General features: G+C 37.7%; 1 protein-coding gene across 1 annotated transcript in view; it reads left to right on the forward strand.

Moving 5' to 3' along the window:
* HAPLN1 (hyaluronan and proteoglycan link protein 1) overlaps positions 1 to 17868 on the forward strand; it is an 80861-nt gene that overhangs the window by 46223 nt on the left and 16770 nt on the right. The window contains exon 2 of the mRNA XM_010385640.2: positions 551 to 676. Within this exon, the coding sequence (XP_010383942.1) occupies positions 577 to 676 (100 nt within the window). The 5' untranslated portion in view covers positions 551 to 576. The remainder of the gene's footprint in view (positions 1 to 550; positions 677 to 17868) is intronic.

Raw genomic sequence — 17868 nt, forward strand, 5'->3', positions numbered from 1 at the left:
GGGCACTTTTTTTTTGTCCTCTTTTCTATTTGGAACAAGCAAGTCTAACCTGCTTAGGAAGCCACATGTAAAATGAATGATGATGTCAAGTTTCATGCAAATATTATCTGCCCTGGCTTCAGATTCAATTTCTAATTAGACCAAGTGATAAATACTCATATAGAGACATAACACATTGCTGTTTTATTAACTTGTGTTGCAAATTCAGAGGCTTAAATTTTTTAAGGGTCTGTTTATGTTTTTGCCACATCTCTTTGTTACTTGGTGTAATTCTCTGTATCAAAACTACAGTGTTTTAAATTTCTAGATTTACAGTTCTGCAAAGATAGAGTTAAACACTATTTGGACTCTGGCTGCATGATGGTAGCTGGAACTGTTCAAAGCTGTCGTCTTCAGCTCTCAAAGGCAGCTACAGTAACTTTCTGAACAGATTGGGTTAAATATTTTTACAGACCATTTCTATGATGATAAGGCGGTAATAAGTTGTGCAGTGCAACACTCCAAAGGGCTCCAAATCTCACAAGCCTCTTTATATGTGATGCTCTCGCAGTGAAGAAGATTCTTTGGGCTATAAAGATGAAGAGTCTACTTCTTCTGGTGCTGATTTCAATCTGCTGGGCTGATCATCTTTCAGACAACTACACTCTGGATCATGACAGAGTTATTCACATCCAAGGTAAGGAAACACAGCTTCTCTTATCAAAGCCTAATTAATTTCAAGTTACTTAGAGTTGAGATGCTGGGCTAGTGTTTCTTAATTTTAGTTCTGCTGCATTGGCTTTTTCTTTCCCTTTCTGCCAATTGGCAAACGTGTTCCCTGGCTTTTGAGCACTATTGCATTACAGTAGAGTTAAGAATTGGGGACAATTAAAGTTGAGTAGCTTAAGAATGTCCAGCTGCAGTGAGTTGGTGTAATCGTTCAAGGCTGTCAAGTGCAGTTGCTACCTTCAAGTAAAATGGAGGGCATAAAGTTCATTTAAATGCAAGTCAGAGAGAGTAATTAGGAAATAAAAAGATATAAGGTCATTCTGTTACAGTAACTGTTTAATCATTAAGAGAAACAGTATAAATAAAATGAAAATTAGACAAGCTATTGTCCAGGAAAAAGCACTTTACCCTCTTATAATCTGCTTCAGTAAAGCTTTAGCTCCTATAGACCAATACATTGCCCCTCCACATTTCTGTTCAGCTCAGCTGAATCCTAAGCCTGAGAGCTGTAGCAAGATTTGAGGCTGCAGTACAATGCAGCTATTTCCTCGGTCCCAGCTTCAGATGAGGGACATCCTGCATTAAAAAAGCTGAGACTTATGCAATAAGAGGAACAGTTCTCTCCTTGCCCTTGGATGCTGAATAATTTAAAAAGGGATTATAGAACTTAACAGTTTAAGCAGATGATGACAATTTTAGATAAATTCAATTGGGGTACCAGAGGCATGATAAGTTTGCCAAAAGACATAAAACTCTAAGTTATATCTTCAAGGTCAAAAGCGTAGCCTCAGTAAACTGCATTCACTGTGAAAAGTATTACTTGTGAAGGTCAAATAATACTGTAAATCTGTCTAGAAGTATTTTCCTGTACGTATTATGACTACCAAAATAGAATTCTGAATTTGTCTATGTCCAGCTATTTTAGACACATCTCTTTTAGTTGTGTTTGCTTTCAACAGCTTTATTTTTTTCTCTGTTGAACTGAGAAAAGAAATTGTAATCATAAATTTTACTCTGCAAGCTGCTGACTCAGCTGTTTCTGTGATATACTGTAGAATCAGAGCTGTTTCCCAAAGACCATATGATATTTACACGTATAAATTTCTAATAAGAAATAATACCCTTTTACCTTCTAGTGACAGAATTCAATTCAGCCAAAATAGTAATACTTAGTCATTATTAATAATACCAGTTTTATATCCAATGCAATAGAAACTTAAGCCGAGGTTTCACGTTATTAGATGACAGATACCAAGGGTGTATTATAAACTGTGTACAAACCATTTAATCAAAATTGCACTCAGAGTATGAGACCAGTATTTTTAAAATGTACTAACATTTGAAAATTACTCCTATAAGTCATAGTCAAGTTATCTCAGGCAGGAAAGCTTCCATTACTCCAGCCTTTCCATTCCCATCTCCTCTGTTGAAATTTAGTGCAAAGGGATTTCTGACTCAGAATATCAGGATCATCCAGATTATTTGCATACACTGTCCACATTTTTAAAAAGGCTTGATAGTCCACTTCATTTTAATTGTAAATTCATATTCTTAGAAAGTGCAGGCTTGCCTCGAAGAGTTGCTAAAGAGCTTTCAAGTAATAGAACTCTATTTGGCTTGTGGAAATTTAATGCTGAAATGTGATTTGAGTCATAGGATTATGATATTATGCCCATAAACCAAATACCTGCTCTCATTACTTTTTTCCCAACAATTTTTTGTGATAGCATTCAGATTGAATTTTCAAATCCCATAGTTCTTCAGAGAAACTGCTTCCAAGTGACCTTCCATAATTCCAGTTGTCTTTTACAATGCAAAAATAAATCAGATAGCACAAGAATCAACAAAGCAGATTACTTACTTGCTTCGTTGCTTACTTGAAATACTGCATATTTTCTTATATTTAAAACTTTTATTTATCAAACATAGCCAGAAGGAATTTTAGGGAGCTGAAATCCTCACAAATTTTTTGAAGAATTTAGTCAGATGATTAAATTAGCTATCTCAATCTCAGATTCTTGAATGGTACTGATAAGCAGTATGAGCTTCTGTTAGTGACAGAAAATAGTTGAAAATTCACGTTAGTGTAAAAACATCTTTACTCTCTCCCATTTTTTTTTTTTTTTTTTTTTTGAGATGGAGTCTCGCTCTGTCGCCCAGGCTAGAGTGCAGTGGCCGGATCTCAGCTCACTGCAAGCTCCGCCTCCCGGGTTTACACCATTCTCCCGCCTCAGCCTCCCGAGTAGCTGGGACTACAGGCGCCCGCCACCTCGCCCGGCTAGTTTTTTGTATTTTTTAGTAGAGACGGGGTTTCACCATATTAGCCAGGATGGTCTCGGTCTCCTGACCTCGTGATCCGCCCGTCTCGGCCTCCCAAAGTGCTGGGATTACAGGCTTGAGCCACCGCGCCCGGCCTTACTCTCTCCCATTTTTGATTAAATTTCTATTTTATAGATACCAAATTCCCAAGGTCTGAACAATATTGGAAAAATAGCGCAAATCATCCTCAAATTCTTCTTGGCTGCCTTGATACAGATACTCAACATTTTAATGATACATTTTTGAGTTCCATGTGTATGAGTCAGTTAATTATTTTTCTGAAGGCCTCCTCATAATTTTGTTGGGAGAGGTTTAATAGAGATATAGACACACAAAAAAAGTTTAATCTGGATATTAAAAAGAGAGAGAGAGAGAGAGAGAAGGGAAAAAAAGGCAGATGACCAGGAAAGAAAATAGCAAGTGTAAATCCCTATGCAAAGTGTTTCTAGTGAAAAACATTTCTCTGGTAATGAAAAAGAAATCTCTCCCAGCTTCCCATGGAAAAAGACTTAGCTTTAGATAAAAAGTTCACATGCACTAATCCATTTCCTTTCATTTTTCATTGAAATGATTTGGTCATACAGGAAAGCAAATTTCATTTGTCCAAAAAGTCTACTAAAAATATGCAATCAAGATATTAGCTTGTATACAACATACTGTCCTCAATGTAGGCAATAGTTATCTTCTCAAATACTTCTACAGGAAGAGGGGCCACTGTTAATACCCTCTCTATACTCTAAACGAATGGATTTTGTTCCTCATGTCACAATGTGGCTACTTTACTTTTAAATCCTTTGAAACTTGAGACCATTAGGAAGAGTTTTATATGGAGTATCAAATCACACAGAAAGAATAATATTTATAATATTTGTATCAGGTCCAAAAACTTTGTGTAGTCTTTCAACTACCAGTAAAATTTCAGAGAAAGAATACACTCTTTAAAACACAACTTTTTAGAAGACATTTACAGATAACAGAGAAATGTTATGACCATTTGCCCATTAACCAATATACAAAGCAAAATAGATGAACACGTAACTGCTTGACTTCATCAAGGTCAGAGTCAGTGCTTCCTGCATCTGGTGTTCAAGCAGATGTCTTCTGATGACAAGTTTGAGCCTTTCCTGTAATGCCACTAGCTAGCTTAGACCTTGGAAAATTTACTTAATCTCTCCAAATCCCAGTTACCCCTTCTGTAAAATTGGGCCTAATGCCTGCTTATTCTGTAGAGCTTTGTGAGAATTAAATGAGAAAATATGTGGAAAGTGTTTAGTACAGTGCCTGGTTCCCAAGAGCCAATACTTATCCAGGTGGTTGTTATCATTACGTTTATTTCTTCCTCCCTGTTATGGAAAATTGATTTTTAAATAGAAAACAGACTACAAATACTGGTCAAAAAAATTCATGCTTTTCGAAGTACATTTGTTAACAGAACCATATCATCACCTTAGTTCTAATAAAGTAAACATTTTATAAGTTCTTTTCTTTGCCTTCTTTAATTTCACAATTTAAAATTTCCCCATTCATATTATTTCTATTTTAATTTTAATTTTTTGAGATGGAGTCTTGCTCTCTCACCCAGGCTGGAGTACAATGGCTCAATCTGGGCTCACTGCAACCTCCGCCTCCCAGGTTCAAGCGACTCTGATACCTCAGCCTCCTAAGTAGCTGGGATTACAGTTGCCTGCCACCAAGCCCTGCTAAGTTTTGTATTTTCAATAGTGACGGGGTTTTGCAATGTTGACCAGGCTGGTAACTCCTGACCTCAGGTGATCAGCCCACTTCAGCCTCTCAAAGTGTTAGAATTATAGGCGTGAGCCACCGCGCCTAGGCTCCCCAGTCACATTAAACGTTATCTGACCATTTTTACTTTCCTGGTAGAAACTAAAGCTTTCTAAGCATAAATAATATTTTCCCTTAATGTACTTACTATGTGAGCACAGATCCACTACTTTAAATTTTTGTAAGGAAGAACAAGAGGAAGTCCCAGAAATGAAAACCGTGTCCTTCTATTTAATAAGTAAAAGTAATGGTCACTTTTGTCAACAAATAAAACAAGTAGATTTGCTTAAAGAAGAAATTGCCACAAGTTTGTGTCTGTAAGTAAAAAAAAAAAATAATGTCTATCCAGAACCTCTGGCAGAAGTGCACACTCCTCTCTCAGCTTACACTGTTCCTCCTCCTGCTGTGTGTCCTGAACCCACCTTCCCTTCTTCAAATCTGGCTCAGTCCTCACATGGGCTTCCTGCTAACATGCCTCCCTCCCTCATTAGATTGTCTCTCAGCTTTGTAACTAACTCTAACTATAGAGCAGTGCCAGGCACATAGTGGGTACTTAATATATGTTTGTTGATTAAGTGAGTGAGCAAATGAATGAAGAATGTAATGAGATACTTCTAAATTGTCACTACGATAATGAGCATTTGTTGAATGCTGTGACATCACTGGCATTTAGCAGCACGTGACACATTGTGTTCACTTAATGAACATTAGCTAGATGACTGCTTTCACTCCGTAATGTTGGCATCAGCTAAATCATAGTTCACACAGTTTAAGAACTTAAAAGGATTTTGGTAGAGATGGTCTAGACCAATCTTCCAATTCACGAATGAAGAAATCAAGACTCAGAGCTTTGCATTGCTTGTCCCAGGCTACCTGGCTGATAAAAGTCCATTTATCTGGCTAACCCCTTCCTTTTCGTCAAGTCTGGGCTCATTTCTCACCTTTTTAATGAAGTCATCCTGACTACTGCAATCTGTCCCCCGCTGGTATCCTAATTTCTCTCACCCTTCTTTTCTTTCTCTCTGTAGCAATGGCTGTATACTCTACTTATTTTTATGTAATTGTTTGTCATCTGTCGCTACTACAAGAATATTGAACAGCTTCGCGAAGGCAGGAATCTTTGTCTGATGTATCCGAGTCACATAAACCCAATAACTGGCACATAGTAGGTGATCAATACATGTTTGCTAAATAAATCCAGGACCAAAATCCATCCAGTTATTTTTTCTAATCAAGTTTTGGTTCAGCCTTTCCAAATCCCAGGGAAATATTTTCAATTCATGGAATGAGAAGCAGCAGATGAACATGAGAATTATGAATTTGGGTAGCAAATTTTGTTTGGTCTTGTGCATGGCTCCCACATAACACGCAGCATCTGATACTCCATGAGAGTCCACCAAAGCCAGGTTGCAGCAATCTTCCTCATGCATGTATGTAGCTTTGAAGAGTATTGGATTTACGTTTGGTCACTGCAGTGCTATCCTGTTCCTTATGTAATAACTGCAGAGTTGGGATTTGGTGGTACAGAATGTATCACAAGGAGGAGATGAATTTAATAATGTATGATCACAAACCATCTGCAGAGCCAAAGTTTAATGGAAGAACTGGATACGTGTTAGTTAGTCTTAATTTTCTCTCTCCCACCTAAAACTTGTTTGAACTCTCTGAGTCTGTTTGGAAAAGTTAATTCAATTTATTTTTGTCTTTTTGAGGCAGAATATCTTATTTGCAGTCACCAATGCAAAACCTACAAATACCAGGAAAAATATCTACAAATATTTTATAAATCACAGGGGGAAATATGTGAATATATATATATATATATATATATATATATATATAGAGAGAGAGAGAGAGAGAGAGAGAGAGAGAGAGAGTTAATAATTCTGTCTAAAAACTAATAGCTATAAAACATCAGAGAATTCCATCATGGAATTATAAAAATTAGCACACCATCCATATTAGATAACTAAATCTAAAATTTCTTACCAATTTACCAGAGGGCATGAAGCCAAAAATGATAATAAGAACCTACTGCATTAAACATAGGCTTGTCATTTGATCAAACTTAGAATATCACCATATTAATATAATAAATAAGCTTAAAAGTAAAGAGCAAAAGTATATATGTAGGAATATACATACATATGTAAAAATACTCATATATTGCATCCATGCATATACACTCATAGACAGCTTATTTATTCAACAAATGTGTTAGGCACTTATGTGGAAGCATTAGGAATATGACGACAAAACATACAGTGTCTGCCTTCAACAGCTTATAGTCTAGTGAAAGAGACAGTCATTACTAAGAATAAAGAGCTATTAATCATGGTAACAGAAATACATATTTTCTTACCAACTTTGCTTCTGTCAGTATGCATAATTGCTAGCCCATGTCCTAGTCTTCTTTGCATTTGTGTGTCCTTTTGAGAAAACAGAATTCAGCCGTTTGCTGAACATTGGCCATCTCCATGCAAAACACTGGGTTATTCTCCGTGGAAATATAAACCATCTCTTCAGTGTGCTTACTGACAATATTATCAAGGCAACAAGCAAGCAAGAAAAAATAAAATAAGTGTCAAATGAAGGTGCAAATGTAGAGAAAAGAGTAATTAGTTACCAAACTAAAAGAGCTTACTATTTAGAACTTTGAACCATATCCATTAAATGTTTAATCACTTAATAGAGCTGAACTCATAAAATACATCTTAAGAATATTTCTAAACTTGATATTGAAAAATCTAGAATGCTGAATTCTATATTATTCTGTGAACTATTAAAGCAATATAGTTCTATAATATTTCCAGGTATAAAAGCTTATATTGAATAATCTTTGCAGGTAGCAACAAATTCATACTAAACAGACATTGCTTTCCCTGTGTCATCCTTTGTGCTGTAATCAGCATAGTATGTGTGAAGCCAATGATTATTTGGAAACTCTCCCAAATACCAAGAAAACTCCATTAAATAGTGAAGCCTTTCTCTTTGGTTGCAGCTCTGCAAAAACCTTGACTCAGCTAAAGGACTAACTATAGCTTAATGGCTTAGTGTTACAGTGATTTCAACATGATGATGCTCTGATTTTACCAAATATCAATAAATAATAGCTTTAGATTATTTATTGATTATGTTCTTTATTTTAAGTGAAAAGTGGAAAATTACCATCTTAGAAGAGTGTTCGAATACAAACACCAAAATGCTAATAATTTAAAATATTCAATCAAGAGGTTATCACACTAATAGTATCTAGGGGAGAAATGAAATCTTTTTAAAAGAAATATTCTTATTTCCAATGAAAACATTAAAAACATAGGAAATTATTCAAAATAAAATTGCTTCAAAAATATTTTGTGTATTTTGTGTTGTTACAGTACACTAGCCCTAGACTTGTCTGCCTTCAAGAATGATTATCAAGTAGTCGGTACAAATGGTACCATTTTAATCTTGGTTTAATTCAACATGTTGGTTACTTGACTTCACTGTTAGTCAGTGACTAGTCACCACATCTAAGGTGGGTGGAGTAATTTTTTACATGCTTGGGGATTGTGCTGTGGAGTGTATTGAACAAAATAAGTTAAATAAGAATTCTGCCTACCTTTTCCAAACACTGTCTACTCGAAAGAAAAACAGACATTTTGGATTTGGAAAACCCAGAAAGGCCGTAATCCATCATGTATAAAACGAATGAAGTATGTTAAAACAAGAAGCATTTTACTACAGTCAAGAATGGAGATTCAGTAAAAAAGTAGGAACAAAGAGTCCTATCTTATTTCTAAAGAGGGATTGAAAGTTCAAATTAAAAACGCTTTGAAAATATACCCTTGAAGGGAGGAGATTTCCACTTCTAGCTGATTCTATTTGAAATGTTACTTCCCTCCCTGCTTTAGCTTGTTCCTGGAAAGCATTGGAAATTACGTTTGTCTTTTTGGCTCAGAGTTACTGAAGGGTAGAGAAAGAGCAGGTGAAAGGAAAGACATGTAAGTCAAAGATATGTGTAATGTAGCCTTTACACATTACAAGATATATGACACAAATATATTTTCTTTGTAGATGACTATATTTGTTCAGAATGATTTCATGATTATCTATGACTAATAATATTGCTAGCAAAAAATAATGAACACTTTTATACAAGGCTTTTTGTTCTCTTTTTTTTTTCTTTTTTGGTTTCTTCAGCACAGAGAGGTAAATTATAAAGTTTTAAATTTTCAAATTTTCTTCTCCAGTATTATATGGGTTATGAACAATTACTTCTTACTTTATCTTGAAAAATGTTGTCAATTATGCTGTCAGGCTTTAAATCTGCAAAAATCTGCATATGATTATATTTATATCCTCATTTTGCTTTGACTTTTATCACAGTCATTAACAAAGGGTCTTAATAGCTTAAAGTATCGAAGTACTGAAAAGCTGATTAGATAGTTAATGCTTCCTTTAAATGTTTCTCTACAAACAGAATACCTTATTCTAAAAGATGCATATAGTAACAGCATCTTATAGACTTCCCACAATATATTAAAATCAAAGTGTGTTCCAAACTAAAGCTTCTTGAACTTCGACCTTTTTTCTTATAACTCATTATTTGGCTAACGTACATAATTGAATAAATAAATGAAAACAAATGTGCATATAAATAATAAATATAAAAGCTCTTTTTGGCAAGGCACAGTGGCTCACATCTATAATCTCAGCACTTTGGGAGGCCAAGGATAGCAGATCACTTGAGTCAGGAGTTCAAGACCAGCCTGGCCAACATGGCAAAACCCCGTCTCTACTAAAAATTCAAAAATTAGCCAGACCTGGTGTCTCATGCCTGTAGCCCCAGCTGCTTGGGAGGCTGAGGCAGGATAATCGCTTGAACCCAGGAGACAGAGATTGCAGTGAGCCAGTATTGCGCCACTGAACTCCAGCTGGGTGATAGAGTGAGACTTGGGCTCAAAAAAAAAAAAAGAAAAAGAAAGTGTTTTTAAGGGAAAAAAGACTGTAAAAGGGTACTGAGGGGGCAGTGAGCTCAATGGCGTTCATTCGCCATTGAGGACTAGTGTGGAGGTGCTCTCTAAGCAAGGACATCAGTCAGAGATCTGAATAATGAGTGGGAGAGAGTCATATCAAAAACCAGAGGCAGAGCATTCCAGGTAGAAAAAGTAGAAAATGCAAATTCTCTGAGATTGGAATAGGCTATCAGGCCTTGGGCTTTCAAACCGAAAGAAGCCCAAGAGACTGCAGCCTATCAGAGTGGAGGCTGTGCTTTCAGAGAGTTGACAGGAGGGAGACCACAGTACTTTATAAGTGGTCCAGAGTACAGAGTTCAGACTTTATTCCAAAATCATTTGAAAATGTTTAAAAGGTTTGAGCAAGGGGTGACATAACATGATTTACATTTATAAAAGTCCATGTGAATAATGGATTACGGGGCGCCAAGAGTAAAGGCTAGGCTACCTTTTAGGAGGATCTTGAGAGTTCAGGTGAGAAATCATGGTGGCAGGGACCAGGATGGTAGCAGTGGAAAAGGATGGAGATGAACCAATTTGAAAAAAAAAAAAAAAGGTGAAGGAAGAAATGGCAGCAATTACTGATAGATTGGATGTAAGAATTAAAGGAAACAGACACATCAAGCTCAGCTGCTAGAGTTTGGCATGAACCAAAGAATGGATGATGGAGGCATAAACTAAATTGAGAAAGACTGGGAGAACAAATTTGGGCAAGGGACAGAGGACTCAAGTTAGTTATTTGTCATTCAGTATAGGACCAACAGGAAGATGAGTTTACTAGTTTCATGCTAAGGAAGAAGTATAATGCAAGAATGTTTTGGAATCATCAGCACATAAGTGGTATTTATAACTATGGGACCAGATGAGATCACCTGGGGAGGGGGGATATGCAGACAAAGGGAAGGAGACAGACCTGGTATGAGTTTTGAAGACCCTCAATACCAACAGGTGGGATAAAGGAAAATGCAGAGGTCACATATTCACTTCCCAGAGTCTGAACCTTGATCACTGATGTGTGGAATTACTTTTCTCATACGATTTTTAAAAAATTTAAATTAGTTGCAAGCACTCGGATATAGGAGATTTTTTAATTAAAGACGCATTTCTAGCCTCGGTTGAAAAATCCTAAGGCCTGCTATTTTTCAGCCTTCGTCCTCATAGGACAGCATCACTGGGAACCTGTATCTGCTGCCTGTTTAGAACAGGGCCTGTGCTCGCCACAATAGGTACAACATTTTCCACTCTTTATCATCCTCATCATGCCCAGGTGCTCACTTCACTCCCCTCAGCCTTGCCCACCTGGGCATTTGTGTTTGACTTACCTTTTGTTTTGTTTCAGCACTAAACTTATTACCTGACCCACTGAACTTATTACCTGACCCACTGTAGGCTACTGATTCATGTTTATTAGGTAAAAAAAAAAAAAAAAAAAAAATCACAGTTCCCTTTTTATCCTCTATTGCCTCTAGGATTGACTCCTGTAATGGTATTATCTTGACCTCTTCACTAAGTGAAGATATTAGCCTTATCAGTGTATACAACCAACAGTGTCATTCTACAAATTACAAATTACTTAACCTTACACTTCACCACAAAGTGGAAGTGGTCTGAGCGGAGACAAGTAGAGTTGAGCTCTACGCCTTTACCACATAAAGGCACATTTCCAGTAATTAAGGAGTGGTAGATAATTACAGCCTAATGAAGAAGAATGACTCATGCTAATGTTTTGGTTTCTCCAGATCCTTTGAAACAAACCTCTAATATAGTTAAAATCCTGAAGAGTATGTTTATATTAAGAATGTCACTCAACTCATTAGTGAAATATTCTAATTTTATTTCATTTTCTTGTGTTCTTTAATCATTCTATAATTATGATAACCTGGGTTGTGTTTTCTAGGTCTAAAACATAAAAATTAAATGCTAGTTATTTATCCATAAATCTTTGATAACACAGATAAATTTAAATTCTGAAAATTATTAACCAGAGCAGGCAACTCTAAGTTGACAAAGATACTAAGATTATTTTTAGTTCTATAACAAGTTCCATCAGAATTAACAATGATAACAATAGTAATAAATTAATATTAACACTTAAAATCACTTACTGTGTATATTTCTCATAAAAAGTTCATTACCCAGGTCATCTCATTAAGTACTCACCACAAGATGGTATAAAGATGGTTAACCAGCTGGGCATGGTGGTTCACACCTGTAATCCCAGCACTTTGGGAGGCCAAGGCAGGCAGATCACCTGAGGTCAGGAGTTCAAGACCAGCCTGGCCAACATGGCGAAACCCCATCTTTACTAAAAATACAAAAATTAGCCAGACATGGTGGCGGGTGCCTATAATCCCAGTTACTTGGGAGGCTGAGGCAGGAGAATTGCTTAAACCCGGGAAGCACAGGTTGCAGTGAGCCAGGATAGAGGTTGCAGTGAGCTGAGACCATGCCATTGCACTCCAGCCTAGACGACAACAGCGAAACTCTGTCTCGAAAAAAAAAAAAAAGATGGTTAAACTCTGACATTGAGAGAGGTTATATAGCTTGTCCCAGGTCACGTGGTTGTTAGGTGGTGAGGATGAGATTAAATGCAGGCAGTGCTCCAAACCCATACATGAACATACAGCAACATCAAAGCCTTTTCATGACACCTTTTGCATGACGCAATAGGTAAAAATGGTCCCCATTTTATTCCATTCAATTTATATAACTATGTTTCAGAAGAAATAAAACCACTAAGAAAAAGAAAGTTTGGTCTTGGGCTTTAGAGAAACTTTTCTGACAGACCACCATTGTAATTCTTAACAGGGGTAAGAGGAGCAAAGAATGGATGGCAGCTGCAAATACATACATTCCACACCCACCCCAAAGACAAACTCTCTGAAACTTCCAAGGAAATAGAGGAAGGGGCAGATAGGAATTGAATGTCATTGATATAGGTAGATATAAATGTAGATACAGATGGATAGATACAGGCACAGGTATAGATATAGATGACATAGATATAGATAACAAAGACATGGACATAGGTGGAAAGATAGTGATAAGTTTGTTTAAAAAGGCTTCTAAAATGGTAGTCCTGAAATGCACTCCTGTCTTGCTAAGAACCATTAGATTAGGCAATCCTCAAGAGTTGATGAGATGTGAACTTTTCAGGTACCAGTACTTTCTAGGAACTGCCTTCTGGAAGAGCACAGTAAAGAAGACAGTGTAGAAGATAGAAGCTGTTTTGTACACCTGGCACACTTTGGACACGTAAATGTTTGCTAGTAAGAGTCAACCTGAGCTGGGCACTCGCTGTAGGCCAGGCACCAAGTTAAGTTCTCAATGTGAATTACTTCCTTTAACCCTCATAAGAGCCCAGGGATGAAGATGACTTACTTCCATTTACTGATGAGGAGACTGAAGTACAGAAAAGTTAAGTGACACAATGTAAGGTATAGTCCATATGCTTAACTAATACTCTAACTGCTGAGAAAAGAAATGAAATAATGAATGTGGAAAGGCAGAAGCCACAAAGAACTTTATCAACAGAACAGAGCTACACTTCCTCCTCACACTTTACTTCTTCCTGCTAGAAAAAAGATTCAGAAAAGAGAATTAAGAGGAAACAGAATATTTATCAGAATATTAACAGAGTTTCTGGTGTACATCTCAGAACAGTGATTTTTAAACTATGTTCAGTTGACCTCCTAGAGCTCCTTGGGGCCTTGTGATGCCCATCTCAAGCAGAGAGGCTCACATTTATAAGATCACATGGAAAAGGTTTGTCTTAGATATCCTTTGCTATTGAGCAGTTTCTCATCACATAATCCATTTAGCTCTAAGGAAGGAGAAAATGATGGATTTGGTCAATATCTACAAGAATGCTTCATAGCATATCACATGTGATAATGCATATCTCAACAGGAAGGCAAAACATGCTGTTTGAGAAATTATAAAAACACAATTTAGCTGCAGATTGATAGGAAAGAGCAGAGCATGAAGACTGTACAGTGCGTACAGAAAAGGTAGCCCCTGGCAGGGTTGGGAAATGGGCTGGATGGGAGGAGTACGATCTCATAGCCTGTGAGACCAAAAGGCAGGGTCACAGATGATGAAAAACAGCACCAATCACTATATCAAAGAGCGATCTCCACTTATCCTATATTCAGCATTAGGTTTTTTTCCTATATGGTTCAAAACTAGACAACAGTTACTATCTTTGGCAACAGTATCTTTAAAAAAATAGGGAAATGCGATGAAACATGTATTTCATGTTTTAAATACATGTTTAAAGATCACATTTTTAGTAAACACAGCAATAGGTATACTGAGAAAATATAATCCTTCAATTATAATAATATAATATAATTATGGCTACCAGCTTCTTGTGTGTATTTCCAGAGACTCTAGATAAAGGGTTTTTGTTTGTCTATTTGTTAATTAAATTCCTCAACTTCTACACTTATTTTTATAAGATTTTTATTTGGTTTGCGCATGGGCGGTACATCCACATGGTTCAAAATTTTTTTACCATGGAAGTGTACATGTGAAAATGTCCCAAGCCTTCCTCTACCCACTTTTCCCCACAGCTTCTCATAATCTACCAAGGCTGTTAGTTTCATGTGAATCCTTTCAGATATACTTTATGCCAAACTACACAAACTTTTGAATTCTCACAAATAGTAAGAAGCACGCATATTCCTCTGTATCTTCAGGTCAAAGTTTAAACTTCCAGGTGAAAGCAAAGATTTGCCAGAGAAAAATTCCAGATTTTTTTTTTTTTAAGACAAAGTCTCTCTCTGTCACCCAAGACTGGAGTGCAGTGGTGCAATCTTGGCTCACTGCAAACTCCGCCTCCCAGATTCAAGCGATTCTCCTGCCTCAGCCTCCCAAGTGTCTGAGATTACAGGCGCACACCATCACGCCTGGCTAATTTTTGTATTTTTAGGAGAGACAGGGTTTCACCATATTGGCCAGGCTAGTCTCGAACACCTGACCTCAGGTGATCCACCTGCCTCGGCCTCCCGAAGTGCTGGGATTACAGGTGTGAGCCACTGCACCCAGCTCCAGGTTTCAAATTCAAATCAAGTAGGTGAGGGCACAAGGCAAGAATGAGATCATTTTTCTACCACCCTTCTTATTGTCTTCCCTTCTAGAGGCTCAAGATCCTCTGCATTCAAGAATAGCTAGGAAGCAAGCTAAAACTTGGTCTCTGATAAAAGTAATGAAGTCTTTGAAAGAACAGTAAAGGCTGGATGCGAAGGGAGGGGGTCAGCATGGATGGGGGTGGGCACCTGGAAAGGTTTCTGATGCGATCTGATTAGACACATTAGAATCATGACCAAAAGATAGGTTCTTCTGACTCCAGGTGAGCAGTTTCAGGAAAAATTAGATTTCTTCCAGTCTGAAGGAAACAAAATAATTATAAAGTTAAAGGTTAATAAGTAAGGCACTCTTTATTTTCCAAATTATGTGTCCTACAAAAATGTAACGTGTGACGTACAATGAGAGACAAATGTTTAAATTGCATATTCTACTTAAATATGGTGTCTTTAATGTGCGTAACTTTTTTTTTTTTTTTTTTTTTTTTTTTTTTTTGAGGCGGAGTCTCGTTCTGTCGCCCGGACTGGAGTGCAGTGGCCAGATCTCAGCTCACTGCAAGCTCCGCCTCCCGGGTTTACGCCATTCTCCTGCCTCAGCCTCCCAAGTAGCTGGGACTACAGGCGCCCGCCACCTCGCCCGGCTAGTTTTTGTATTTTTAGTAGAGACGGGGTTTCACCGTGTTAGCCAGGATGGTCTCGATCTCGTGACCTCGTGATCCGCCCGTCTCGGCCTCCCAAAGTGCTGGGATTACAGGCTTGAGCCACCGTGCCCGGCCGCGTAACTATTTTTATAAAGTGTTTTCATTTTAGAGAGATAGTATGGTGTAAAGCAAGCTCAGATATCCATGTTTACTGACATAGCTAGGCCCAACCTGTATGCAGCACTAGTATATTTCAGTCACAGACACTTATTACATTAGGCACTATGTTGATGCTGGAGAAACAACGTAAACAAGGCAGAGTGACTGTTTGCAATAGACTATGGTAAGCACAGTGATGGACACAAATCCATCCTGGCTGCTCATTCTCCTGCAGTCTTTGGCTACACTAAGGAAAATAACAGCTTCCAAAGTGTTAGTATTACACATCCAAATTCACCAAAGTGTTAACAAATGTCACAAAATAAAGTATTTTTAAACCCTTGTGCATTTTTTTTTTCAAATAACTCATTATGGAGCTGACAACTGAGTCTATGTCTATCAGTTTGGAAAGTCAGAAAGAAATTAGCTTTCTGTTTGGGATGATGAAAAGTTTTGGAAAGGGATAGTGCTGCACAAGGTGAAAGTAATTAATGGCACTGAATTATACATGTAAACATGGTTAAAATAGCAATTTTTAAAATATATATTTTACCACAGTAGACAAAATTAAATGATGGTGGTAGAGTTTTTTCTTGAAGAGATTTTTTTTCTTTTTTTTTTTTTTGAGACGGAGTCTCGCTCTGCCGCCCAGGCTGGAGTGCAGTGGCCGGATCTCAGCTCACTGCAAGCTCCGCCTCCCGGGTTCACGCCATTCTCCTGCCTCAGCCTCTGGAGTAGCTGGGACTACAGGCGCCCGCCACCATGCCCGGCTAATTTTTTGTATTTTTAGTAGAAGCGGGGTTTCACCGTGTTCGCCAGGATGGTCTCGATCTCCTGACCTCGTGATCCGCCCTCCTCGGCCTCCCAAAGTGCTGAGATGACAGGCGTGAGCCACTACGCCCAGCCAGAGAGATTATTTTTAATGTTCTTATTTAGCCATCTTAAACACATTCCCCAGTTGGGTTTATTATTATTATTATTATTATTATTATTATTATTATTAATCTAGGAAATCCAAAAGTCTTGAGGCTACTTCATCCATACACCGGTGGAGAAAGTAACCAACATCAAGACTGGCTATCTTGCACCATCCTCAATTCATTTTAAAAAGACAAACTTATTTTTTAACATTGAAATTTTGATTTGTATCAGGGAGGTTCCCAAGGGCTTCACTTTCAAAATGAGTGGTGTAAGGACCATGAGAAGGGAGGGATGAAAAAGGCGGCTTTCTAGTGGGAAAGGCTTTCTGGAGAGGAGTGAGGAAGCCCCTGACAGCTGATCATCCCTGTCCTTCTCCAGGATGGCTCCCAATTTCATGTACCGTCATTGTTTCCCATGATGACTCATAAAGTATATAACTACATATGACCTAAGTTTAAGGTGTGACTTTGTATGGATTAAAAACATAAACTTTATGGCTCACACCTGTAATCCCAACACTTTGGGAGTCCGAGGCAGGTGAATCACCTGAGGTCAGGAGTTCTAGACCAGCCTGGCTAACATGGTGAAACCCCATCTCTACTAAAAAGTACAAAAAATTAGCAGGGCATGGTGGTACACACCTGTAATCCCAGCTACTTGGGAGGCTGAGGCAGGAGAATGGCTTGAATCCGAGAGGCAGAGGTTGCAGTGATCCAAGATGGCGCCATTGCACTCTAGCTTGGGCAACAAGAGTGAAACTCTGTCTCAAAAGAAAACAAAAGCCAAAAACACACATAAACTTTGATCCAAAGCACCCTTTCCTTTTTCCTGTTACCTAGATTTCTGTGGGTATGAACTGCCAAACAAATTTTTATGCTTTTATTAGGACTAAGAAAAATAGGCAGTGGTTCAATGTCATAGTTTTAAATTGTTTTTCTTCTCCAGTTGTGTTTGTCCTATTGTTTAAAAGTCTTCATCTAAATTTCATAGCAAGTATAAAGATCAGTTGTTTGCTCAGGCCATTTATTTTATTATTTGGTGAAACGAAATGACGTCCTCTGGATTTCACAGCAGAATTTGTAAGATAATAACGAGGCTCCAGCGGTTCAGTGAGTCCCCATTAGTGTTCTCACCAGGCCCTGTTGTTTCCCCTGGAGACAACTCTGAGCTTTGAAGGGCATCAGATCTTTCCAGTCATTGTCACTAATGGAAATGGGGAATTTATTTACTTGTAAATTGCACTTTAAAAAATTT

The sequence above is a fragment of the Rhinopithecus roxellana genome, chromosome 3 (genome assembly GCF_007565055.1).
Source record: "Rhinopithecus roxellana isolate Shanxi Qingling chromosome 3, ASM756505v1, whole genome shotgun sequence".
In the NCBI taxonomy this organism is placed as follows: Eukaryota; Metazoa; Chordata; class Mammalia; order Primates; family Cercopithecidae; genus Rhinopithecus; species Rhinopithecus roxellana.